Source organism: Rhinichthys klamathensis, unplaced genomic scaffold (assembly GCF_029890125.1).
Source record: "Rhinichthys klamathensis goyatoka isolate OS25496 unplaced genomic scaffold, OSU_Roscu_1.1 h1tg000071l_1, whole genome shotgun sequence".
NCBI classification, from domain to species: domain Eukaryota; kingdom Metazoa; phylum Chordata; class Actinopteri; order Cypriniformes; family Leuciscidae; genus Rhinichthys; species Rhinichthys klamathensis.
Genome location: NW_026606614.1, coordinates 355,144 through 382,281, shown reverse-complemented (window position 1 = coordinate 382,281; position 27,138 = coordinate 355,144). Strand labels below are relative to the sequence as shown.

General features: G+C 39.5%; 1 protein-coding gene across 1 annotated transcript in view; it reads right to left on the bottom strand.

Annotated features, from left to right (window-relative positions):
* cfap299 (cilia and flagella associated protein 299) overlaps positions 1 to 27,138 on the bottom strand; it is a 90,474-nt gene that overhangs the window by 9,243 nt on the left and 54,093 nt on the right. The window contains exon 4 of the mRNA XM_056250563.1: positions 1,512 to 1,654. Coding sequence (XP_056106538.1) covers positions 1,512 to 1,654 — 143 coding nt within the window. The remainder of the gene's footprint in view (positions 1 to 1,511; positions 1,655 to 27,138) is intronic.

Genomic DNA, 27,138 nt, shown 5'->3' with positions numbered 1-27,138 from the left:
CACTGGAAGCAGACGCAACACTCTCAACCGAAGCCTTCTAAGTCGAAGCCGGATCTGAGGACCGTTCTTTAGACGAAGAAGGCTTCGGCACAAAAGAAAAGGTCCTGACGCCACTGGCGGGTATTCTTGTTCCCAAAGCGTCGTTGACGCATCGCAAGTTCCCTCGAAAGAGAACGTCTCAGTTTACGACTGTAACCATAGTTCCCTGAGAAAGGGAACGAGATGATCATACGTCACCCTGCCATACTTCCTGCATCCCTGTGATCGGCTTGCTTCGGCAATTTTCGAAGCTAATGCCGGTTTGCACCGGATGCGCTTTTATCTCTTCCTGGTCATGACGTCACCCGCCTGTGACGCTCATTCTTTCCATTGGACTAGTTGACATAGATGCTTCAGACGCATTCACGCTGGGGGCGTTCCCAAAGCGTCGTTGAAGCATCGTCTCGTTCCCTTTCTCAGGGAAGTATGGTTACAGTCGTAACCTGAGACGGTTTCAGACCATGCAGTGGAAAAATTCAAAGAAATGAAACCAAACATTAATTTTTTATTTCGTAACTTCCCCGTTACTTCATTAATGGATAATTTCCATCATATGTCCTCTTTTAAAATTTTCTGAAGTCACAATTTAGAAAAAGTAAAATTGAAAAAAGGACAGAAAATGGCAATTATCCGCTAAGTAACCGGAAATTTGGTTTAATTTTTATTTTTATTTTTGCATTTGCAATGTATATGGTCTGAAAACTGAATTGTGAAGCATTACACGAATGGACCCATCCTATTTATTGTATTACTTGACATTTGTTTTTTACTCTTGTTCCTAATAGTCAAGTTTATGCAGTCAAGTCTTCAGGTTCACATGATCCTTCAAAAATAATTTTGATATGCTGATTTGATGCTCAAGAAACATTTCTTATTATCAATGTTGAAAACAGTTGTGCTGCTTAATAAAGAGCAGAAACCACAATATAGTGTCTTCTCCCTTTAATGAACAGAAAGTTTGAATATTTATTGAAATTATTTTTCAAATTTTTAATATAACATTTAAAAAATAACTTTATTCTAATATTTTATCATTTTAATGCATCCTTCTAACGTAAAGACCCCAAACTAAAATATATTTCCTGTTTTTAATCATCTTAAATGGATCTTAAGTCCTCTTAAAGGTAACCTCTATGAAGACTCTTTTTGGATGGTAATGACTTCATAACTTGGTTTAAAGAGGATCACTATTTGACTAATATTAATATTAGAGCCTTTATTCATAATGGCTGCCTGATCTTCCTCCATTTTGAAGAGGAAGTCTTTTTTGTTTCCATGATATTTCGTGCACAGACTTTTTTTTGGAGAGGATATCCTTTTCACAAAGACAAATGCTTCAGGGATCAGATGGATACTGCTTTCATGCACATTAATCTGAGAAAATCTAACCTTTGAGATGTTCAGTAGCACATCTATTAAAACAATAGTCACCGGAAATCATCATAGATGGGTCATAATATAAGTAGGCTTACCTTAAGTCAGTTGTTTTTGGCAGAAACCTTTTCTTTCCACTGAAATATGGTTCAAAGTCTTCAGATTTTAGTCGGTGGGAGTAGTCTATATACCCAGATATTTCCTGTCCGCGAGAATTTCGGTCCCTTATGAAAATGATGGACTGCAAGAAAAAAAGGAGGACATACTGTATAAATAATCTGGAGTGCAATATGCTATCCTGAGAAACTAGACAAAGGAGAGATATAAATCATTGCAATAGGGAAGATTATGTTACAAATATACCCTTAAGAAAATTGTGTAACAGTCCATAACATGAATTAAAAATAATACTAATAAAAAATGTATTGCTGGTGTGCATTTCAGAATAGAGGACAGAAACACTGCAGTTCAGTCAGCAGTTGTTTTGTCTGGATGGTAATGATGAAAGAATAACTTCCAACCACATCTCCTGTGAAGAGGGTCTTTGTTTTGGCTTATCTGTTTACCTCTAAGAGACAGCGAGAGACAGAGTCACACTTCTTTTGTGAAATCATCCTTTTTTTGATAGCATAGTCAATGATATCACGTGTATTTCTATCAGAACCCTGGCCATCTGTGGATTTTCCTTACATGTGCAGGATAAAAGTGAGATAACTAGCTGTGCAGACTTGAAAAGGAACGGTCCTCCTTTAGATGATTTAAACAGATGCTATCGGGTTCACAGCTGGCCAGGGGCTGATCCAGCTACCTTATCTGTGGCTTTTGCGCTCCCCCGTCAGTCTTGAAAAGAAATCATCAGGCAAAGGCGAGGAATTACAGTGGGCAGAACAAGGATTGGAGATCATCTTTCGATTGCAGAAGAGGGATCAAAACCCTCTAGCCCACAGTAATACAATGGCAGAAAGGTTTCCTCTCGCCCTCATAAGTCCACAGGCCAAGTGATAAAACAGATCTGACTGTTTCCATCAGTTTCCCGTAGTTTAACAGAACAGGTGTTGTACCATCAACAAGTTTCCTCTGTTACTGTATCTGATATAGAAGAAACAGCGACTTATAAGCAAACATAACTTATACTATGTCAGTTATGAATGAACTAAAAAGGGCTGAAAGTATCTGCATTTTCCCAATATTTTCCCAACATTAGGGATACACAATATATTGATACCATATTAGTTACTGAAATTAAAAAAACAATCAGTTCAGTTGACAATGTTAAAAATAGAAGTGCTACTTAATTATTTCTGTGGAAACCATGATACATTTTTCAGGATTCTTTTATGAACAGAAAGTTCAAAAGAACAGCAAAATAAATCTTTTGTAACATTATAAACGTCTTTACTGTCCCTTTTGATCAATTTAATGTATCCCTGCTGAATAAAAGTTAATTTCTCTTTTTTTTTTTTTTATTCACTGATACCAAACTCTTGAACGGTAGTGTAAATAGTACACGTTTTAATGAAAATATTTAGCATCTTATCACATCAGTCAAAACTTTTTGTAATGTTTTTTTGTAGTCTATGGGGCAGATTTACTAAACGCCAAATTAGCATGAGAGCGCAATTCCAAAACAGCGCCGATGAAAGTGGAGTGGAAAGTTCTGTGCGTGATCTACTGACGACGAACAAATTAAGGAACACAGACGCTGTCAGATAATTTCCAAAATGACCAATGCAATCTACCAGGTAGCGTCTGGTTTAAGACGTGCTTTTTTTTGGTGGGAAATAATGACGCAAACAACAGTACATTGATGAGATGTGATTCATTTAAATACTCTCCTCCCATAAATTTTGCGCCTGAAAGGGAAACTCCTACAAATGCATATGCAATAAGGATAGCCGCAAAATAACCGTGTCTGCGGCTTTTCAGTGCAAATTTTTCATTGTATGTCTTTGCGCGCTGGCGCAAACTGTTAGTAAATCTGGCCACAAGTCAAAATCTGCAATTTTTCAATACATCTGAAAAATATCCATAAAGTGTGCTGCATCTCCTGAAAAGTTCTGGTTTGACAGTGTCAAAGGTTTGAAGACACATTGACAAGAAAGCTTTCTGAACAGCACATTTGATAAGATACTCTCACATACCCACTCTTGAGCAGTGTGGCTTTAAATGAAGAGAACAAACTGAGTGGCTTTATCACCAGTCTGGCTGGTTCGTGAGGGTGTTTTCTCTGGTAGGATTTACCAATGATGCATTTCTTTCAGGGTTCAGACGTGTGTGTGTCAGGGTGGTATGGTGGCATCCTCTTGAATGGATAACACTTTGAGTGGAAAGCAGGGCCTCTTGGTGCTCTCCGGCCTGGGAACAATCCTGTACTGTCAGGGAGGCTTGCAGGTGTCGGAGGGTGTCAGCTGGCCTCTGTTTATTATTGGTGGGTTGTGCTTTAGGAGGAATCCCAGGCCATCACTAACAACTGTGTAAATTTGTCGGGGTAATGAAAACATGACCTGGATGAGAGGAATGCTTGAGGTCGGAGTCCTTTTTTTTTGGCAGGCTTACCCTTGTCCCTCTTTAGGTGTTCTTTAAGGGGGGAGGGGGGGGGGGGGGGTGCTTATTTGACTTGGACGTGACTTCACATAGTGGGGTTGTGTAATAGATGCAGCGGTGAGTCCAGATGTGCTGAGGTGTTCTGCTTCTGTTGGGATCAGCCAGAATTGCATTTGGCCTCTAGAAAACTAAGAGGGCCTGGAAGTACTCTACAGGACTTCACAGGGCTTCAAACAAAAATCCTCTAAACTGGCAACACGATGCACATTTTTTTTCTTTTCAACATAGATATTCCTCACCTCTGTATTTACATAACCCACCTGCCATTATCCTAGGGCAAAAATGCACAAATAAAATCTGAGAAAAAAAAAAATCACATAATATATGAACAGTAAATTGAATATATACATATATGTATATATATTACTTTCCCTAAACGTTCTATATGCAGAGAAATGTCTTAAATGATTGCAAAATACTTTCACGTTTAATGGGCTATTTCAATTATTTCTGATAAAGTATGTTTGGAAACTTTTTAAATAATACAATTTATAAAAAAAAAAAAAAAAAAAAAGAAAGAATTAAAACTATACATAAAATTATCCCATGTTGGGAACCCCTAAAATGTTTTAAATATGAAGTGTCTGCAAATTTTCAAACCTGCATGGAGTGAAGCCTGTAATTCTGTAAATGTAAAATTTTACATTTGCATGAGACTTTGGACTGTAGAGGACAAGTTAATGAAGTAAAAACGTATAATGTTTAGTTGTTTAGTGTTTAGAGGTTTTAAGATTTTCTGACCATTTTAAAACTCTCTCTATATAAAAATCAGTATTTAAAATTATTTTAAAAATCTCAATACAGGACAACACAGTGTGGCTACAACAAATTATTTGAACTTAGCGGTCATGATGTTTAACATCTTTTTTAATGTCTTTGACAGACTCTATTTCTATTCAAATGTATCCAATACGAATGAAAATAATCAAAAGATGCTGTTTCCTTTTTCTTTTAATGACAGGGTGTGTCAGAAGACAGATGTCCTGGCACGGGGAACAAAAATGTACAACTTAACCATACCGAATGACGGGTAGCTCATTTTGGCAGCTGGACATTTAAATCTGGATTTACTTTGAGAATTTTAAAATAGTTTGATATATATTCAAAAGAAGAAACTGAGAGAAAGAAAAGAAAGTAATCAAGACTTGTTACTGTGGGACAGCAAATTCAAAGCAGGTGGTGGAACTATGACACGACTTTTTGGGAAATACAGAAATAGGATTGTGTCGAGTTATGTGGCCGTGAGAAGAAAAGAATGTGTCAAAAATTCCCAAAAAAAAAGAAAAAAAGGAGGAAAGGACAAAATAAGGTTGTTTATACAGAGGTTGAAGGGGAGAAGGGATTTAAGCAAATGTTTACTCATGTGCTTGGCTTTTCCAATCATAAACACATTGCTTGGGTGTTTGTGCAAGAAAATAAACAGTCAGCACAGGTGTCCTCTGGCCATCTACAAAACACCCTTGAAGAGCTGGTGTTCCACTCAGAGGACTGAGATGGAGCTCGCCAACTGTGGACACTGCCAAGGGTGGAGGAAGTTAAGTGGGCAATCAGTTGGGCAGGAAGATGAGCAAAAAGATTGTGTTGGACCAGAATTTGATCCAGTAGAGACCAAACCAAAAAACATGTGGCTTTAAACAAGGGTTCAAGATTTGGCTGGTTATGCATGGTTAAGATAGCCCCTGCTGGCAAATGCCGTAACTACACTACATTATGGTGGCAAACATCAACTTTCTCAGCTGCGGCCTTTGGAAATTAACCAGATTTTTTCCAAGCAACATATAAATTGTAAACATTTTATTTAATGAAGTTGAATGTTTTGCCAGTGACCATTTTTGGGGGGCTCTTAAAAGTTTGATATGGGCTTTTAAGCTGTTTGGTAAAATAAAAAAAAGTTTTACTTTGATTCAATGCTTAATCTGAAAACATAATAACATGTTAGCTCATGCGTTGTTTAAAGATGCATTGTAAATAAATTGCAGGAGCCACATCTTTTAAATACCAAATGACTGTGCAACAGGTGGCAAATGTTTCAGATTGAGTAAAATCCATCAGAAGTTTATATTGATGAGGAAAGTCATTGTATCTACTGTCAAGAAAAACGAGTCTTAAATTAAGAGCACAGCTAAGTTTCGTCGAGAATTACAGCTTCAAAAACTAGCACCTGGGGTCAGCAAAAGTGGCAGCACACAAATCAGTTGAGTTTAGGTCTCTTTTGAGATTTCCTACACCAAAGTGACTCCACGCAGACAGCTTTCCCCAGCAGTGCTACTACTACAACAACTATTTTCCACATTCTTTTGGCTTCAATGTTACTTTTGGGAAAATTTAAGTTTATCTGAAACATGTGCAAAGAAGCACTGCCTTCTGGGACATAGACGTCCATTTATGTGAACCTATGAGAAACCTTTCCAAAGACTGACATTTATGGATTAAGTGCTCATCAATTTAATCAGACACTTTCCTTTTCCTAAATCATAATATTTTATGTTTCTTACACATTGTGGGATAGTACAAAACAAAGATAGGAAAAATAAATCATGGACTACTTACATTTTCACAGTGTTCGGCACCTTGAATTTGAAGAACTTACTATTTATTTGGTATAATTTTCGATGGGCTTACAAAAGCTTCCTCAATCACAGTGTTTAACTTAACACACCCTATTTGAGCAGGCATTGAAAATGGCCAGAATCAGGCCGGCTTGCTTGTGTGAACCTGGATCCCTTTTGCAAACTAATGAAGAATTCTCTTTTGGCTACAGAGGAAAACAATATTGTGTGTAGAGCCTGTCTTTATTACTGAAGGACACCACCTGCACAAACGCATGAAGTGAAGCAAAGAAGAGGTGAACCAGAGGTGACCGGACACATGCAAAAATGCTAAACCTTTACCAACTTTAAGTTCATATGCATGAAAAAACAACAACACACTTTTCATTGGGGGTCTCATTAACAAAATGTATTTCACAATTGCCATAATAGGCAAATATACATAATCTGCATATTCCTCATTCAAAAACTGCAGGGCTTGAGATTTGAGGCATCTGAGTGAACAACACGCCCACAAATGCACTTTACAGGTCATTTACAAGAGAATTAAATTTTTTGTTTCCTGCATTAAAACACCCCCGAATGAGGGTGTTTTCTTTATGTCCTCCCTCTTGATTTTTCAGAGGATGATGCTACATACTGGGCTCTGTATTTCAGTGGATTGCAGCTAGGTAACCAGACCTTTGTTGAACATTTACTTAACAAATCACTTTTGTTAAACAAGGGCATGCAAACAGTAGCCGTGTTTAACAATGAGTTAAAATCTAATCTTTTTGTCCTATACATCTGCAGGGCCGTTGCTATGATTTCAACTTGGTACAATATTACAAGGTTTCTACTAGTGTGGAATCAAAGAACTCTGGGAGGAAAGTCTGATGCAATCGACCTCAAGATTTCTATGAATGGAGTAGAATGATAAATGAGTCACGTTACTAAAACTTAATGTTCAAGGGTTGAAACCAAACTCACAGCTGCCATCTGTTCCCTGCCTGAATGCAACAGGAACTTCTGTGTAAAAATTAAGTTTGTTAAATTCTTCGGCTGGACATAAAAGGTGGCCACAAACAACTTTATTTTGGAATGCACTCCCTTCCTGTTATTTAAGAAGGATGTGTTAAACTGAAAGCAGAAAAAAGAAGCACATATAGTGTGTTGTTGGATGTAAGTTAAATTATTTTGAACTCTCTATCTTATAAAGTTCAGTATTTCATTTTTACATTTCTACCTGTCCTAGCAGGACATGAGGCAACGTGGTAACACTTTATAACAAGGTTCCATTTTGTTAACATTAGTTAACTTAGGCCCTGTTTACACGAAAACTATTCCGGGTGAAAACGTAATAATATTTTATCGGATGTGCCTTTCGTTTACACGGCGACGGCGTTTTTGGGGCTTAAAAACGCAAAAAAAGTGAAACCACCCTCCAAAGTGGAAATCTTAAAAAGAAATCTTCCGTCTAAACGGGTAAAAACGCAAATCTGCTCATGGCGGCTCTCGTCGCGTACGCATTTACGTCACAGGCATGCGCCAGTACAGGAAAATAACAACCAACATGTCGGATTATTTCCAACCGTCGGACCTTCAAGTTGCCCTAGCAGCTCTGATAAACGTCCAAGAGTCTTTTCAATTTCGCGCTACTAGGGAGAGAAGTAGAAGGAAGGTTGTACGCAGGCGCACGGACTTGTTGTTGTTGTGTGGCAGTGCTTCACATTGCCACCTAGCCGCCTGGAGTGCATACTACATCGCATTTCTAACACTTTTGCGTCTCCATATGCACGCAGATTTCCCCCCCATAACGCTCGTCTAAACGCAGAATAAAAAGTGAAAACGAAACGCCACTTTTGCGTTTTCTCTTCAGATCGTTTCCGTGTAAACATGGCCTTAATATGAACTAGCAATGAAAAATGATTCTACAGCATTTAATGAACAATCAAAAGATATATGTTAATGTTATTTAATGGACCCGAGCTGACATGAGATAACAATGAACAATTGTATTTATATTATCTAACATTAAAGGTGAACTATGCAGGTTTTTTACCTCAACGAACAGCTTCGGAGTCATTGGAATGGTTATATTACTCTTTTCGGGTTGAATGGTGGTCGTTTCGCACCCCCGTATCGCATGTGAGCGGAAAAAACACACTTGCAACTTTGAGCCGGCGCGCACATCAGGAAGTGTCTCGCGATGTAACGAATTGCTTTACGGCAAAAAAGATCTGATAAAATTCTGATAAAATAAGCATCAAACAGAAATAACCCGGCGCCGTATACATGTCGGGCCCTATCTTGCACTCGGCGCAAATGACTTTGTACACTGACGCATGTATCATTCCTATTTTGCACCCGCGCAAAGCGGGCTTTTCCCTCCACAGACACACGTCGGTTAACTAAGAAATACACTTGCGCTCCCCGGGGCGGTTCAGCGCAAAGAGGAGGCGTGTTCCGGCGCAAACTTTCCCTCATGCTATTTTGCTGTTCTATAAAATAAATGCGCCACTGACCAAAAAAAAACTAGTCTTAAGTCAGTGGCGCGTTGCGCGTTGTTCATTATGCTATTTTAAGGGCGCATGCTTGGCCATAATCAATGCATACACTTTGATTCTCTCATCTAAGCAGCAGTTTTCATTTTTGCAAATCATACATTATTACGATAGATAGATAGATAGATAGATAGATAGATAGATAGATAGATAGATAGATAGATAGATAGATAGATAGATAGATAGATAGATAGATAGACAATTTATTATAAAAGCATACATGTAGCTTACACATTTACCCAAATTATCATACGCCTGTTCAACAGAAGTTAATTTGGGTGGGTTTCTCCATCCCCAATGTCACTTCTCTGTGTTTTACGGCCCTGACGAGAACGTTGCTCTCCTCGGCTGTGAACCGCTCCTGGCGCGCGCCTGGCAAATCCGGCGTTATAATAGGAATCCGCTTTAGAACAAGCGCGCCTGCTCTTAAAGAGAATGTGAGATGACGCTCTGATTGGTTTATTTCACGTTACGCCCAAACCACACCTATGAATAATGAAGCTACTTCAGACCAACCCCTTTTAGATTTGCGCCAGGCGCAAGAGGCATTTATCCCGCCGGGAAAATAGCAACAGCGCCGGGATCCGCCCACAAAGTTACTTGCGCTTTGCCACTTGCGTTTTAGATCGTTAAAATAGGGCCCATGGTGTTCGAGGCGCACATACAATACAGACTGCCGACAGTTAAACAGGGCGCGCAGCTCTTAAAGGGGCCACACCTTATTTCAACTCGTTACAGCGTCCATCCTACTGAACAGGTACCGGTGTACAGGGGGAGGGGATCAGGCCGTGAGTGCAGAGCCATCTCTGCGTGAGTGCTATTTACGACAGTACAAGTACTCCACAGCGATTCTAGGGGTCGCTGTTTGACAAAAACGGAATTCCTGCATGGTGCACCTTTAACAAAGATTATTATATACCATAACAAATGTATTGCTTATTGTTAGTTAATTATTTAACTAATGGGACATTACTGTAAAGTGTTACCAATAAAGTTACACCCTAAAAAGAAAGAATGAGAAAGCAATTAAGAACTTCTTTGCAACCTTGCAATGACAGTACTCAGGGACAGTTTCTAATAACCAGGCTGCTGGGGATATGCTGAAATTGATAGTTACTTTCTTTTCCACACAGTCATTTCCACACAGTACTTATATACAGAATCTGTTGTTATTTCATAGCACATTAGGACGATTTTAAAAACATATATCCAATATGCGTATCTCACTGTAAAATCAAATGGCATTCCACTGCCTGTGTTAAAAAAAAAAAACATAAAAAAAAAATAATAACTGCTCTGCCTATGTCCTCTTTAAAGCAACACTAAGTAAGTTTTCTACCTTAAAATAATGTTTCAAAATCGTTTCAGTGGTTCAAGTCGTAACAGGGTGAAAGGCACTTATGCCTCCTGTTACGTACTCGTACGTATTCAAAGTGTTGCAATATGGAGATGTGTGTAGTTTGGTGTTGTTGTTGTTCTGGTGTGTGTGTTTCAGGTCTTCGTTGAATCAATCTACCACCTGTCAATCTTAATGAAGGATGATGACGTTTCGGTTCACCTCATCCAATCACATCTCACCACTTCATTCAAATGCCCGTGATCACTTCCATGTCAACAGCTGTTTGCTCACTTTTTGTTTGTTGCGCTTGTTTGACTGGCTGTCAGTGATTTGTCTGTGTGTCTAACATTCGTGTTCTGTTAAATTGTTGCATTGTGTTTTGAGGATACTGTTCAGGCTGACCAGTTTACACGGAGTGTGTAAAGCTGGGAAGAGAGCAGGTTAGTAGGTCGCGCGACATACACTTTGCACTTAGGATTTGTGAATATGTTAGACACACTAGTTTAGGAGAGTGCCCAATTTGTAAGTTTTGTTATTTAGTTAGTGTAGTTTAGTTAGAGCGTCTTGACGCCGAAGATTTCTTTTCTACATTTTTTGTTTGGTACTTAGGTTAGTCGAATTAACTTTTAGCTAGTTTGTTTTGTTTTATTGATTTCTTTGATTTGGCATCTCTCGTGCGCTCGCCTTCCCACCTTGTGTTTTTGTTTGTGTTTAAAGTCGTTATTTTGTTATTGTTCGTATTCATTGTTTGTATATATTGTAAATATTACTTTCTTCATTCACTCTTCGTGGCACTGTGGATTAATAAATCCCTTTGAGCTGAATTTGAGGAGTACGCTTTCTTTTCTTGCTCTGTCCTGCACTTTGAGGCACACACACACCATTTTTAAAAGTGTTATTCCCTTAATCTCTAGACAACATTAAAAGGGACGTAACACTCCGCTTTGCGGTCCTATATCTGCTATAACCACGCTATGTAAGATTGCCAGATCGGGTCGAGTTTCTGTAGTTCTAATGAGACATAAGAAAACTACAAATTTGACTTGCTTTACGTCAAGCATTACAATAGTCATTATTTTGTTTTTCTTCATTTCTGATGTCGCAATACGTCATACTTTCATGAAATCATGCAACATACTCTACCTTATCTGTGGACATCGTTCATTCCGAAGCCGGTGCTGGATAAACAATGAGCGTGCGTGCGACAGTAGGCTGCGGTAGGCTAAATTATTTACGACAGCGGTAATGGACAATTCTGCTTCCAACCTGTAGGGCGACCGCAGAGGAAAAGTTACTTGGTGTTGCTTTAACAATACAAGGTACACATTTAATATAGTTAACACACAGTGTGTCTTTTCTGGGCCTCATTCTTCAAAAGGAACTGTAGGCCAGGATAGACTTATGTCTAAAGCATTGCAATCATAGTAATTACACAGTGCCTCTGGCCTAACCAAACTTACCCTCCTGTAATTAGGAGGACCAGTCCCAAATGCACCGTGATAACATTCCTGCCTCACACAAGACGGTCTTCTGCACTGCAGACTACGGACTCAAATTCTGTTTTCAATGCACAAGCAGGTTTGCATGTTTTTTTCTGCATTTGACTGTTTACATATGCATATTCACAGGTGGTCAGACACAGTGAACTCTCAGCACGGAGAGGCAAGCTGCTCATCATCATCATCATCATCACTCATGGCCACTTCAACTTATAACAGTGGCTTAATATTCTCAGCAAGTCTGAAAAAAGAAAACACCAACTCTCTTCATCGTAGATGAGATCTAATATCTCTGCTCAAGACAGTTCTTGGACACTTTGATCAGAGGGAAGTGTCATTAAATAAATAACATGGGAGGCGTTAAAAAGACCCCACACAGGTGCAGGCAGCTTTTTTTTCTTAGGAGAGAGAGGAAGAGAGGGTAAAGAAAGAAAGAAAGAAAGAAAGAAAGAAAGAAAGAAAGAAAGAAAGAAAGAAAGAAAGAAAGAAAGAAAGAAAGAAAGAAAGAAAGAAAGAAAGAAAGAAAGAAAGAAAGAAAGAAAGAAAGAAAGAAAGAAAGAAATAACAGTAAGGGGTAGTAGGGTGTTGTCTGCTCTGCCTCTGTCAAAAACCCATGAGAAGCAATTATTTTCCCTTCCTCTTTTTCTTGGAAAATTCTTTGCTTTTCACTACAGAACCCTGTAAAGGGTTTAACATATTCCTCAAAATCCCACATTTTAATTTACTGCACGGCTGCTCGGAACAACCCAATGGAGTATTCTAATTGTTTTTAAGAGATATAAAGTCATAGCAAAGCTGAAGAGGAAAAGGAAATAATGTCTGGTTAAGAAAACATGTTTCGTGAGCAATTCATAATGCATTTTAATTAAGAAAACAGAGCTCAATTCTACAAACTTAAGAAAATATTAGTTAAATATTGTACCATAAACCTGAAAAAGAATCAAAAAAATGTATTAAAAATACAATATAAAACATGTATATATAAAAAAATAAAATAAAATCGAGTGTTAACTTAATTACTGTCCAGCTCAGTGATGCATAACTGTCTGCCTTGAAGTCATTTTTGCGATGGTCATACTGGTTTGAAAATAAGCCACACACTAGGTTTTTTTTCCAATATGGTTAAAGTAATCTTTGATGTTCTTGACCATAAATTACACAATAGTGATGAAATGGGGTTGGGTGTTGTGATATTTACTGTACAGTTAGAGGTTAAGGAATGCTTTTCATCTGCCCATTTGGGCCTGGGGGATTCATTTGGGGAATGCTAGGACTGCATTCAGAGTGGTCAAGTAATTTAGCTGCAAGCAAAGATTATTACACGCTATGGCACGGTTTAAGCCCTGTGTGATTTCCCTAATCGCAGACTATGGCCACAGGGAAACTATATGGAAATCTTCAGTAACATTTTCATTTATCTGTGGGATATAATAGAGCAGAACAACATAACACAAAACGGTTGACCGTAAACGTTCATAAAAATTGTCAGCTAAAATGTTGACATAAGCAGCAACAGATAGTATATCTAAGCTCTAAAGCGCACTAAAGATCACATTATTAGATGTGTTACGCAGTATAAAAGAAAGACAGAAAGAAAGAAAGATTTGTTGATGCATACAAAAGAAATGATGCACAGCTTCAAAGCACTGGGTGGAGTGTAATGGAGTGTTAGGGTGGAGTGTTTCCACCCTAAAATGTTTATATCTTTGTGATCTTAACAAGGTTTAAAAAAAAAATTTCCTCTTTTGTCAAGCATCATTAACAATTATGATAAGAAGTCTTGATAAGACATGAAGATCTGAAAGAGTAAAACACACATTGGAACTTGAGGTAAAACTACTTAAAAGAGCTTATTTTGATACTTTTGAGTGTGTAGCAAAAAGTAGACAAGCTTTGGACATACTATTATGTCATACAATTGCATCTTTAACAGTTGCTCTCTGTTGCATCCTGTCACAGTAAACTGGCCTGTCAATCATCTTGTCACAGTTAAAATCCTCCACATTTCATTTCATTTAATTTCCTCCTCCAAAGCGCAATGGGTTGTGGGCAATATTAGCCTTTAGAGTGTGCACGGATCCACACTTCGAAAATCCACCGGAAATAGTAGACCATCAGGAGACTTCTGGCATCCTCTTTTTAACATATGCTTTAGGACACACTTATTCTAATCTCACATACTGTTTAGGATGGATAGTATGGACACGCAGGGTCTGACTTTGTTTTTCAGTTTGTACCATTTTCCTGAGTTGAATTGGTTGTCATGGTTATTGATTTGATTTTGTCATTTAGTTCAGGTGTGTGTGTCATTAATTATCCTTGTTTGCATGTATACTTAAGTTACCTTTCAGTCGAGAACGTCAGACGTAGAAGGCGTCGACTGAATGGGATCACGCCAGGGAGCCAATCATCTTTGAGTACTATTGAACGAGCCAATGGAATTTTGCGTGCATGACTTGCATCGCACACTCCGCCCCAGCGGAGCGAGTATAAATACGGAAGTGGATGCACGCACTAGTTGCCTTTCGCTTCGGAGCCGATCGTTTGATGTCTCTGAAGAGTGCTGTTGTTTACAACGACCGAGTGTGTCGGTGTTCTTCTGGAAGACTCTCCCAGTGCTGGTGGTTTCTACAGTGCGAGTGCAGCGGTGATCGCGAGTTTTGAGCTCTCAACTGCTGTTTTAACAGCAACAAATTTCTAAATGTTTGTGTTTGTTGACGGCTGGTTAGAGGGCGGAAAGGTGAGTGCTTCACTGTTTCAGTTCACTGTTCAGTGTTGCCGTGGTCATTCCCCTGTGCTCCGGTGATGGGTCCTATTTCCTGAAAGAGCAACACGGGTGCGTTTGCGTCTTTTTCAATGTCATTCCACTTATGAGTTTCTGGATGCGGTCATTCCCTGTTCCTCTCTGACGGTCACAATTGTTGCATCACGTGTCTGGGCTTACAGCACGCTGAAGCAGCTTTTGTGGACGGTTCATGTTCCAATAACTGTCGTGGTGTTGAGATCGAGACTCGCCTTCGTCCGCGAAGCTGGGGTCCCCATTATCATGCCCAACCCCCGGGTGCCGTGTGGGATGGGTGATCGGAGGATAGTGATGGATGTCTCGCCCGGTAACCATTCCCTGTGGGCTCCTCACTCCTCCATCACACCACAGCCGATGGAATTCCTGTTGAACGTGCTGGTCCCTCTGTAATGGACCGATCAGCCATTTCAATTGGGGTTCCCAATGTCTGGCCTCTGGACATGACGACTTGGCTGCGTTTTCTCCCTCTGGGAGTGTAACGTTGCCCGAGCCAGATCCAGAAATGTCAGCTATGCTGAAAACGGGCCGCCGAGGCTGCCGGGCTTGAGTAGAACCCTTCATCATGTCCCGCTCAGTCTCGGTTGGAGGATTGGTATCTCAGGGCGGGCCTCGCTGGTTTTCAGCTCGCCGCCCCAGTGCCTTTCGTTCCTGAAGTGCATGGAGAGCTTACCAGGTTGTGGACGCGACCTTTCTCTGCCAGAAACTGCCTGAATAGCTTTTTCCCCCTCACTACCCTTGATGGCGGAGCGATGAAAGGTTGCGAGGCTATCCCTCCAGTGGAGCAGTCTGTCGCGACACAGGTGCACGGTACACTTTGGGGGGATCCTCGTCTCCCCCCTAAGGCCTGTGAGTTCCCGTCCATTCCGATGGGCAGAGCTTACAAAGCCTGTGGGCAAGCTGCCTCCTCTTTGCGAGCCATGGCGCTGCTACAGGTCTATCAGGCCAGGGCACTCATGGACATGCACGAGGGTAGCCCAGACCGTGCGCTCATGGGTGAGCACAGCACTGCATCCGACCTTGCCCTCCGGGGCACGAGTGTCATGGTGTGCGCGATTGGTCTGGCGATGTCCACCTTAGTGGTTCAGGAGCGCCATCGTTGGCTCAGCCTGGTTGATATGGCGGATGCGGACAAGGTTTCGTTCCCGGTCTCCCCAATTTCCCAGGTTGGGCTGGTCGGCGACGTGGCGAAGAACTGTGCCCAACAGTTCCCTGCCGCCCAAGAACAGACTGAGGCCATCCGTCACATCCTGCCCTGGTGACCCGCTGCTGCCTCCACCCTGCCGCCCGGTGGCAGTTCCTCCGCCTGCTCGTCGCCGAGGGCGTTCCACTGCCGCCGCTCCTGCTGGGCCTCCGTAGCAGCCTCCAGCCAGTCCTTAGCATGGAGCCAGGTGGCAAGCGAGATGTCCAGATGTCTTCGGGCAGGATGTGGCTTCCGCAGCATCCCTTTCCGCTGGAAAGGCATGCTTTCCTAGTGTTATCCAAGAGTTCCACTGTGTGGGTTATAACGGAACAGCAGTCCGAACTCCCTCTACGCAGGCCTTCTGCCCCAGCCAGTTGGGGGTCTGAGGGCCAGATGTACTAACGCTTTTGCGCCCACTTCAGGCGTACTTGTTACTTGAACAGGACGCACAGAGATGAAAGCGCAGACTGCCTGTCGCGGGAACTGAAAATGGCAATGTCATGCATATGCATTCATGGGACGGTCAAGGGGAAAGTGGGAGTGTCACATAAAGAGATGGGAGGGGAAGCGTAAACTGCGCCTAATTATGTATTCCGCGTTATGTACAGAAAAAGCCGGTGAAAGCGCGCCTCTATTTTGCGCTGAAAATTCTCCGCCTCTTAAAAGCAGGTGTAACTTAGGAAGCGGGTTTCCTGGCATATGCCTCCTGGTGAAATGGCAGCAGTAATCCGAGCAAGACGAAGACATATGCTAAGGAGATGAGCTGAAAAGATTTTTTCCACAAGAATCACACTTTTACAGTTGATTGAAAACGAAATCATTAAGCGCTACAGAATAAGCAGCTACCCAATATTATAGTTACTGGAAGAAATCAAAGATGACATCGAATCTCTGACACCGTTCACATTCCATTCCAGCAGTTGTTAAACTCCTCGCTATTATGGCAATCATGACAATTATTTCAAACAGTCATGGCATCAGCAGTGAGAGGAGGAGGCCCATTCAATTGCGCGTTTAAATATGCGCAATTTACGGTATAGTGGGTGGGGACAGGCGCTGATTTCCTGATGAACTGCAGTTTTGGTACATAACACGCACACTGCGGTTTCACATCAAGCGCTTTATGCGTCTTGGCCATGGCGCTATTAATGCTGCGATCGCAAATGTACGTACATCAGGCCCTGAGAGTCTTGCGTAGGCAGCAACCGTGGCGTTTTCCATGGGATCCCAATTACGACTGAAAGGGAACGTCTCGGTTACTATTGTAACCCTTGTTCCTTGAAGGAGGGAACTGGAGACGTAACGTCCCGTCTCCACGGTTGCTGACCATCGCTGCACGGCTGTCTCAATCTCGGCTCCTCAGCGAAAAACAATGTGTGCGTGCGCCCACTTACTGTTTATACCCGCGCTGCGGGGCGGGGTGCGTGACGCGTTTCACGCACGCCAACATTAATTGGCTCGTTCTGTACTTGAAGTTGATAGGGCTCCCTGAAGTGATCCCAATTACGTCGTCACGTCAACGCTACGTCTCCCGTTCCCTCCTTCAGGGAACGAGGGTTACAATAGTAACCGAGACGTTTCAAAACTGGCATGAATAAGTAAGCCTATAGGCTAATTATTTTAATTATCATTTATTTCCCATACTGTAACAATCTAAATCCTAAAACATCTGCAAGCTTCTTACAGAAAATAAAAGGAGTAAAAATAATCTTATTTTTCTGCAAAGATTCTTGCAAATGTGGTAACATTTTATTGGAGGTTAAATACAGATAATAATTTCAGTGGCCAAAAACAATTTAACAAATGAAAGACCTGTTAAAGATTGATTCTTAGCTTGGTAATTAAAGGTTATGAAGACAAAAATAAATAGTAGAGAAACAAGGTTATGATTAGACCTTTGAAAAGCATGATAGGCCTAAGAAGGAAAACAAGTTTTCCCTATATTTAAGACCGAATCCATTACTTCATTCGACTTGGCTTCTTTCTAGAGTGAAAATCACTTTCTAATGAATATATAAGACACAACTGCATGTGATGATAATGAGCCATATGGCAGAATAAGAGTTTGTATGAATGTTGTAGACTGTTATTGTGTTGAAGACATGAATAACTTTATTAGCAATATGACTAATGTGTAAACCAGACTAAACCTCACCAACCACAACCACAGCTGAGCTTTACCACCACCACCCACTGAAAAGGACAGACTATTGAATCTAAAGTGATGATTTACAAAATAATATTGGGCATAACTGAATTAAGACCAATAACTTTATGAAGCACATGTATGCAATATGCTATTCCAAGAATATTTAGAATGACATATTTCTTTAGAAGATTTGCAAAATCATTTTAATTCACAATGATTTGTTTGATATGCAATCCATTGGCCTAAGTTTGTCACTTCTTCTGTTTGCTATATGTTAGACATTTTGTCTGCATTTTTGGAGTTCATTCATTAAACATTCAATTAAATGATAAAGCAACATTTGCTTAACATGTTTTGTAGATGGTATGGTGACTATAAATTACCAAAACAAATGTAAATTGTTATCTATAGATTTTCCTCTCCACTAACACAGCACAGGAACATTCTTTCTTGAGTATGTCTTAGTATCCTGAAGTGTTTTCCTGTTGATTGGTATCATAAACAATGTCCATTAGTTTTTGTTTGTCACATCTAGACAAGATGTATACATTGAGTTTCTGTGGGATTATAGGTGATACATAATCACATTCACTGAAAAAAGCTATGAATAAGAGCAGGTGTCATGTACTGTTATTAAAACTAAAGAAATGTAAATTAGTTCATAACTGTTATGTCATAAATGTCATATTTCCGTTCTGTGATGTGGTTCTGTCAAACTAATTTTCTTTTGCTTTTTATCTACACGATTTGCTGATGATATCATTGTTCATCTTACTGATCCCATTTATAATGGATGCTAAAAGTATCAAAGCACACTGGGCTGATGGTTGCTGCTGAATGTACTCAAAATAAAGTGATGGGCTTTCTGGCTTCACTTAGGACATAATGTTTAGCCTCTGGTTATTTACTTGCTGGCTTCACATTTATACAGAGATTGCAATTGAAATACAAGATGAAGTAGCTGCACATAATGCTGGACCACAAATGAGTAATAATATCCCATAGCAATTATATGTTTGATATGTAACTGAAAAAGACACAAAGCCATTTCCCCCTTTACTACAACACAGTTTGAGAAGACCAAAACAGTTTGCAAGATTCCTAAAATGTGATGCATCAAAAAAAAAAAGCTAAACAAATCACACCTGCAGCCTATGAGGACTGAAAAACTGTAAGCCTGGAACGATTGTAATCTGAAAGCTATTTTACAAACCATTAATATGAATTGCCCTGTGCAATCTCTCTTTTCAGGCTATCCATTTTTTTTTTTTAAGTCTGCACTGGAGTCAGTCTGAATAAGTAGCAGCTGTATGTGACAAGGCAAAGAAAACATGCTAAAGGCTGCTTGTGTGAGTTTCCTTCCAAAGAATCATGGACAACTCCAATGTAAATATTACAATCTTACTTGTGCTGATCATGTGCTAAATGGGAAGTAGCAGCTAACTCCTATCAAATAAATCAAGTCACAGCAAACAAAATGCAAATGACTTTCACTGTCTTCATAAACACCTTTAATTTTTAATATAATATAATATAATAATAATATAATAAGATGTATACTCAGAGTATATAATCTCTCTTTCCAGCGTTTGTCCAGCACTGGTGCAGGGACCGCTTTTCAGCAAATCACTCTCTACTTCTTTCCGGTCCAGGGCGTCAGAGTATAGAATACGTTTTAATAATTGCTGTACAAATTATGGAAGCAAAATCATGTCTACCTCTGATGTGCAATGTCTAATTTAGCTAATAGTGAGTTAAAAGCTATTGCAGCTTTAAATACTTAAGACACATTTCACTCATGTTAAATTATCCTCACATTACACTTGAATTGTAATTTATGTCCAAGTAAGCAGGATTTGAGCTGCTTTGCATGGTAAACTCTCAAGTTTCCCTCTTCCTACGCTGGTGCAAAACTTTGCAACTGTGTTATTCTAAGAACTCTCATCCATGACACCTGTCAAGAGACCTTTTGCTGTTGTTGGACTCATTGCTAGAAGCTTCTCCAAAACAAATATTATTGCCCCACCACTTTGCAGGACTCTATGTATCCGTGCACCTCTTTAGCCAGGGGGGGTCAAGAAGATTATGACAAGAAGTTGGAAAATTAATTGCACGCTGCATTCATACATGCTGGAAAATTATTTAAAAAAATGAAAAGACACATTTTAACTGACACCAACTTTACTACACAACACAGGCTGACGACTGTTATCTGCAGCAACACTCCAAAATCATGTTTCCAAGGCAGGATCAAAGTGGATGACATAAGCCATTACACCCTTTAGAGAAGTAAGATAAATGTTCAGTGAGGTTTCTTATCAAAGGCCCGGCTGTTTTAAGATTCTGATTAAAGTCCTGCAGGCCTTTTTTCAATCTCCCAGGGGAAATAGGTGTACAAACATTACACTGTTTGCATTGGCCTGAGAATTTACTATGAAGCTCCCTCCAGATTGTCCATATGACCCAAAAGCAGTTTTTCTGATGCATTATGGGAAAGAGGGTTCAGTGTTTTCTCTGCACTTTCTAAATACTTCAGTGGCAACACAACATATTCAGCACTGAGCAGAAACACTGTAAGTTGGACATGTTGTTCCTACATTAGCTATAAATCGGCATTTAATCAGATCGGTCTAATATCACTTTTAATCCTGGTCTTTTTCTCATTGTTCTCAATGCTAAACAAAGTAAAATCTTAATGGCTGCAAAAAAACAAAAAAGTACTTTGAGTGTGTATGGTGCATAAGAAATGGGTATCTAGTACCGTGCTCACAGCAGTGTCATCCCTGTTGAATGAGCACCACAGACTGACGGCAGTTAGAATATGTTTATTTTAGCACGCCTGTCAGTCTCCTGCAAAAGATTACAGGTCTTCCGCTGTCTGAAGAAGATGAACAGATTCGGGTTTGTCAGGGAGCAAAGACATGGAATGCATGGTGATATCAACATCGCCAGATGGTGGCTGGAAGTAGGAAGTTGATAGGTGAAATTCAAGAGGGCAATGATGACATTTTCACTCTGGGGAATATATGAGCGAAGAGAGACTTATACCATCGTTTTTGTGGATGGCTGATGATCCTCAAAAATACTATTGCAAAAAAGGAAAGAAAAAAGAAAAAAATTACAATGAGAAAAATGTGTAATTAAATGGATAGTTCAACAGACTTTAGCAGACAATATAAGCATTTTCCTAACAAGGCAGCCGGCTATATTAGATCCAATCATCATTGTGGCTCAGACTCCACACAACACGATCTATGTACATAGCAAAACATTAATCATGGTCTCTCGGTTGCATTGAATTGTTCATTAATGCAGGTATTTTAGATAGGCTAAGTAACAATTAAAATAGCCAACCGTAGTTACAAAATAAATCAGAATACAATTAATTGCTATTAAAAACAATGCATGTGATGTATTTAATAACAATTAAATTGTTATTACATTAAAGCTTTGCGTGATGTATTTGATGTATCTAAATTCAATGTTCCACAACAAATATTAGGTTAAATGTATGAATTTAAAACCCTTCAGGTTTCTGGCAGGTGAAACAACTCTTTTTTAAGCCAAGATGACAATTCATCTGTGCACCTGCTATTATAGAGTACAACAAAATGAAAATATGGGAAGAATATCAAGTTTCAAATGTCAAGTGTTTTGAAATGCCAAATCAATAAACCAAATTCATTGTTGCTTACATGTATGCCAATAATTAATTGGGAGGTCGTCACTCACTGTTCCTAATAACTCTTAAGTCAAAAACTGCAAATGTTTAATTACATTAGCATATGGTTAGAGAAGGAGAGAGAGAGAGAGAGAGAGAGAGAGAGAGAGAGAGAGAGAGAGAGAGAGAGAGAGAGAGAGAGAGAGAGAGAGAGAGAGAGAGAGAGAGAAAACGAGAGGGCTTTGTGGGTGAAATGGTGTGCAGTATTTGCTCAGGTGGAATAATACACATCCACGCAGGCAAGTATGTATTGATAAAACAAAGAGGATTCCAAAGAATGTGCTTTGTGTGCTCCTGAGCCTGCTCGAGTATAATTGCATTTCCCAGTTGGATGGGCAGACATTACCAACAACAGAGGTCCACGCAAAACCCCAGCCACACGTCTGCAGTCACTGGGATGTGCTTCAACACTAAGTACTCACGATGAAATAATTGATTGCTACAGGCCAAGTATTCTCACCCAAGTAATTCCACACATCATCTATTTTATGTGTTTATTGCTTAGATGTCTTCATCTGTTGAAACAATGTCTAGCTTATGTTGAGCTCATTTTTGACGTGTGCAATCTACAGCATAGGTTATAAAGCTCCGGAAAGGAAAAAGAAGGCCTTGATGGAGCAGGTGTACATTCCTCAGAAAGAAGAGCCAAGAACCCTTCAGCGCAAGGAGGTTAAATGGTTCCTTACAAGTAAGAGAGCACATGTCATGTGTCATGCTGAAAAATGATGTCTGTGGATAGGAGTATCAGGAATAACAACATCACAATGTCAGTAGGTGGACTAGACAGAATTCCATCGCCACGGCTGATAAACAGGTGCAAGGAGAGAACGTGAAAAGGAATGCATTGGAAATTATGGAAACATTTTTTGATTATGGCATGAGTCACCTATAATGCTTCTAAACACTAAAGGAGTCCTCTGATTTATGGAGTAAGGATCAGATCAAGCTGTTATGTTATAAGTTTCACAGTAAAACTGCAGGACACTGCAATTAATTTAAACCAGTGAAGCAGAACCAGATAACTTTACATAAATTCTCTGGTTCTGCTTCACTGATTTAAATGATAGTTCACCTAAAAATTAGGGTACTCATGTCATGTCAATTATGTCATGTATGACTTTCTATCTTCTGTAGAAGATATTCTGAAAAATGTCTCAATACAATAAAAGTCAATGGGGTAAAATGTTGTTTTGGAAAACTTTCAAAATATCTTCGAAATAAAGTCATACTGGTTTGGAATGATATGAGGTTGAATTGGATTATCTTTAACATTTGATTTATGCAGAAAACAGAACATAGTTGAATCTATATAGAAACATGCATTGTTACCAAGGCCAAACAAAACAAACAAAAACCAGAGACTTTGTCAGGGTTCTGTCACTTCTGTCACCACTATCTTGGTTTGGTGACAGAGCTCTGACACTCCCGGTTTGTCATGTGTTTGTGTATAGTCTGGTTTGTTGTGAGCACATGGATTGTCATGTATTTCCTTGTGCTATGTGCCCTCCCATCTTGTTATCTGATTATTGATTAATTTGCCCCACCTGCCTTCCTCGTTACCCTCTATTGTTTGCTTCCCTATTTAGTCTCCCTGTGTTTGCAGTCCTGTGCTGTTTCGTTGTCTATGTATGTTCCCTTGTGTTTCTTGTTCCTGCTACAGTCCAGTTGGAATTCCTTGATGGCTGTCTTGTTTTCCCCCACAGGGTAGTTTTTGTTTGTATTTTGTTTTATTTTGTATTACTTAATAAATACCCATTGTTCGTGCACTTGAGTCCTCGCTCCTTTCCTCCAACCCAGACCGTGACAGACTTGAGAAATTAGATTAAGTGTATCCAGTTTCATCTCCTCTAAAAATCTTCCAGCAAAAATTTGAGAAGATGGTCAGAAGCCCTTGCAGCTGTTCATTAGAGAGGCAGGCTACAGGAAACCATTAAGGATGGGTTCTTCCAGCCTTGTTAGCAGGAAAAACACCATACCATTTGTATTTTGATCTTTATCCTATCTCTTCTATACAGATTAAACACATACAAAAATTAATCACATTAGTTATGGTTTACTCTCGTTTTGACCACCCATTTTATGCATTATTAGTGTATAATGGTGAGTAAAAATATTTTGTGTCAACACACAAAATGATGGACCCTTAACATAATACCAAGAATATCTAAATTCATTTCACAAAGGCAAGTCTTTGTCTATTCTATGAATGAGTCCAAACTTAGGGGGGTCAGATACCCCAACCCTCAACCCTTTGAAAGTCTTTGTGGGGCTTTCAAGGGGAGGTCACATGATAGCTCTGCATGACTGTTTTCTAAGGGACCTCCACCTTTGGTCAAGTGCTTTGAAACCAACATGCTATTGTTATTTTACTGGCCATGACAAGGACAAAGGGCCGACTGACCGGGACACACACACTCACTGTAATGGTATATGGCTGGGAAATTCACTCATTTCTATGCTTCTTAATGTGATCTTTGAACTGCATGACTGACCACAGTATCTTCTATACATGAACACAACTTATCAATACATAACTTACTGGGTCTGTAGACAAAGGACAAGCACCTGCTTTGTATAAGAAAAAACACAACGCTAAGAATTTTTTGTCTTAATTTTTCAATAATAATCAGTAAAATTCCCATCTTAAGAGATTGCAGCCTTCAAAAAGAGTAATTATTCTCCTATCTCGCCTTAGTAAAGCAAGCAATGTTTGCTTAAGACAAGAAAGTCTGTTCACTAGCAGGTGAAAATTTACTGAGATAAAGTGCATTTAAGATATAATCACAATAGCTTTTTTTTTAGTTAAAGATTTAATTATTTTTTCCTAATTTGCCCTTTCTCGGTTTAAATAATTCTGTGGTGAGACGAATGGATAGAAGTACAAATCATTTACAGAGGAGAAAACAATTATTTGATCCCCTGATGATTTTGTAAGTTTGCCCACTTACAAAGAAATGAAGGGTCTATCATTTTTATGGTAGGTTTATTTTAACGGATAGAGACAGAATATCAACCTAAAAATCCAGAAGAAACACATTATATTAAGGTTATAAATTGATTAGCATTTGATCGAGTGAAATAAGTATTTGATCCCCTACCAACCAGCAAGAATTCTGCCTCCCACAGATTGGTTATGTGCCCATGTGAAACACAGATTAGTCCTGTCACTTTAAGAAAGTACTCCTAATTATCAGCTCGTTACGTGTATAAAAGACACCTGTTCACAGAATCTGTATCTTCCATTCCAACCTCTCCACCACCATGGGCAAGACCAAAGAGCTTTTGGTAACTGACCAGCATTCGGCTCCATACAGCACAACTGGACGTACTACCATTCGCTATATTTTTGACTTAGGACGGATTGGTATGCGTTTATCGCATAGAACTCCAGTGACTTCTTTCCAGCGCCTCCAGGCCGTGTTTACTCTCCCATGCACCTCATTATTAATACCACCATCCCTATGCAAGTGCGATCCTAGATACTTAAGGCAGTTTGTCTTCATCAGGGCTTCGCCACTGACCAGGATGTTGCCATCAGAAGACATTCGCACTGAAAAGATCTCATTGCTGGTGCGAAACCTACCAGTAAACTTGATTGACCACAAACCTCAATAAATCAAGAATTTCAGCTCTAAAACTTACTTAGCAAATGTGCTTTGACTAGCATGTGCAACATTTTCTCTGCATAACTTACTGCATGAGCGAGAATACCACCAATCCGACACCCATTCAAGTGACTGTTTATCCAAACATCACCACTAAAACACAATGGCAACAATATGAGGTTGCAGATACTGTTCTCAGAACCACACACGATGCACTTGCAGGACTTAATTCCATCATGAAATTCAAACTAAAGAGAAAGAACAGTAAAAAAATCAACTCCACTGGCTGTGAAATTGAAGAGGGCACGAATGCTGACATCATTGTATCACTGGCGTAAGAGCAAAAACAAATATCAGGAGGGTGGGGTGGGGTTAGGGGTTAGAGCACCTTCAGTTTCAAATGTGTACCACCCAACAATGGAGCCCCTCGGGCATTCAGCACAGGTGTGACCTGGATTTGATAAAAAAAAAAAAAAACTTAACTTCTTACCCAGTGTAAATAATGCCAAAGCTGTCCAGGTGCACCTTTTGTTTGTGTGTGACTTTTGGCAGCAGGGCAACTTTCGCAACACCAACGAGCAGGAAAAGTACAATGTATGCTGAGCTGAGTGCTTTATGAGCTCAGCTGATGGAAGAGATAACAAAAAACACAAAACTGAAGAACGCCTGAATGGTTGAATGGTTCTGATAAGAACTCAAATGACAGTAGCATTTGCTTTGCCACTGTTTTTTGACCAAATCTGAGCCCATAATTAAGTTAAAACCCAATTGCACCTTTTTTCAGTGAAATGCCACATCAGCAGATTTAAAACAAGTTGGAACATTTACTGGACACTGTCCACACATCTGACATAAGAAAGCTAAACTTTAAGCTTCTTGCAGTCTGTTTCCAACAAAAGAAACATATTAAAAAGGGAAAAACACACTGGATAAATATAGTCAGTTTTGGGAGATTTTTTTTTTTTTTTTTAGTGTAGCATATCAACTAAAACTACAACAATCAAAAGAGTCGGAGTAAACATGCAGTTGGGGTAATTATATAATGGCTTCCTCCAAAAAAACTATTTTCTCGTACTATTTGCTCAGTGGCGTGCAAGCATTTCTTAACATTGTGTAAACCTCACAAATGCACAGAGGAAATTTATTTTAAATTATGTCTAGGAAGAGGATCTTTGCCATTATTGTAGTGGACTCATTTGTGGAATTAAAAAAGAACGAGAAAAAACGAAAAAAGACAATTAAAATTAAAATTAATATGCATCTGTCAAATTTTCTATAATTGTATATGTGTAATACAGTTTTTCCTCCTCAAAAGAGTCAAATAAAGACTAATATTTCTACCTATTGAACATTAATTTGCTAAGCCTAAAGTGAAAAACAGTTGACTCCTGTCAGCCTTGATCGATTGCTCCTGTCTGCCTTGCTGCTGGTTTGTGTCTGTAAGCTCCGTATAGCTTTCTGTTTTGAATCTCTATTTACCATCATTCCTTGTTGTTTTTATTTGCTAAATTTAACTTACTCATCAACATAAATTAGATATTGTCTAATATTGCTAGCTTTTAAATAAATTGTTATCGTTAACACAACACACTAGTATCTCGCTAGCCTGTTAACCTGCCATCAGTGCTTGTCGTCTTTTTTTTCTCTCTTGTGCGCTCGCGCCTTTTACAAGTCTATCAAACAACTGTGGTGAGTAGGATCAGTCAACAAACATGGTGAGTAATGTCTTCTCC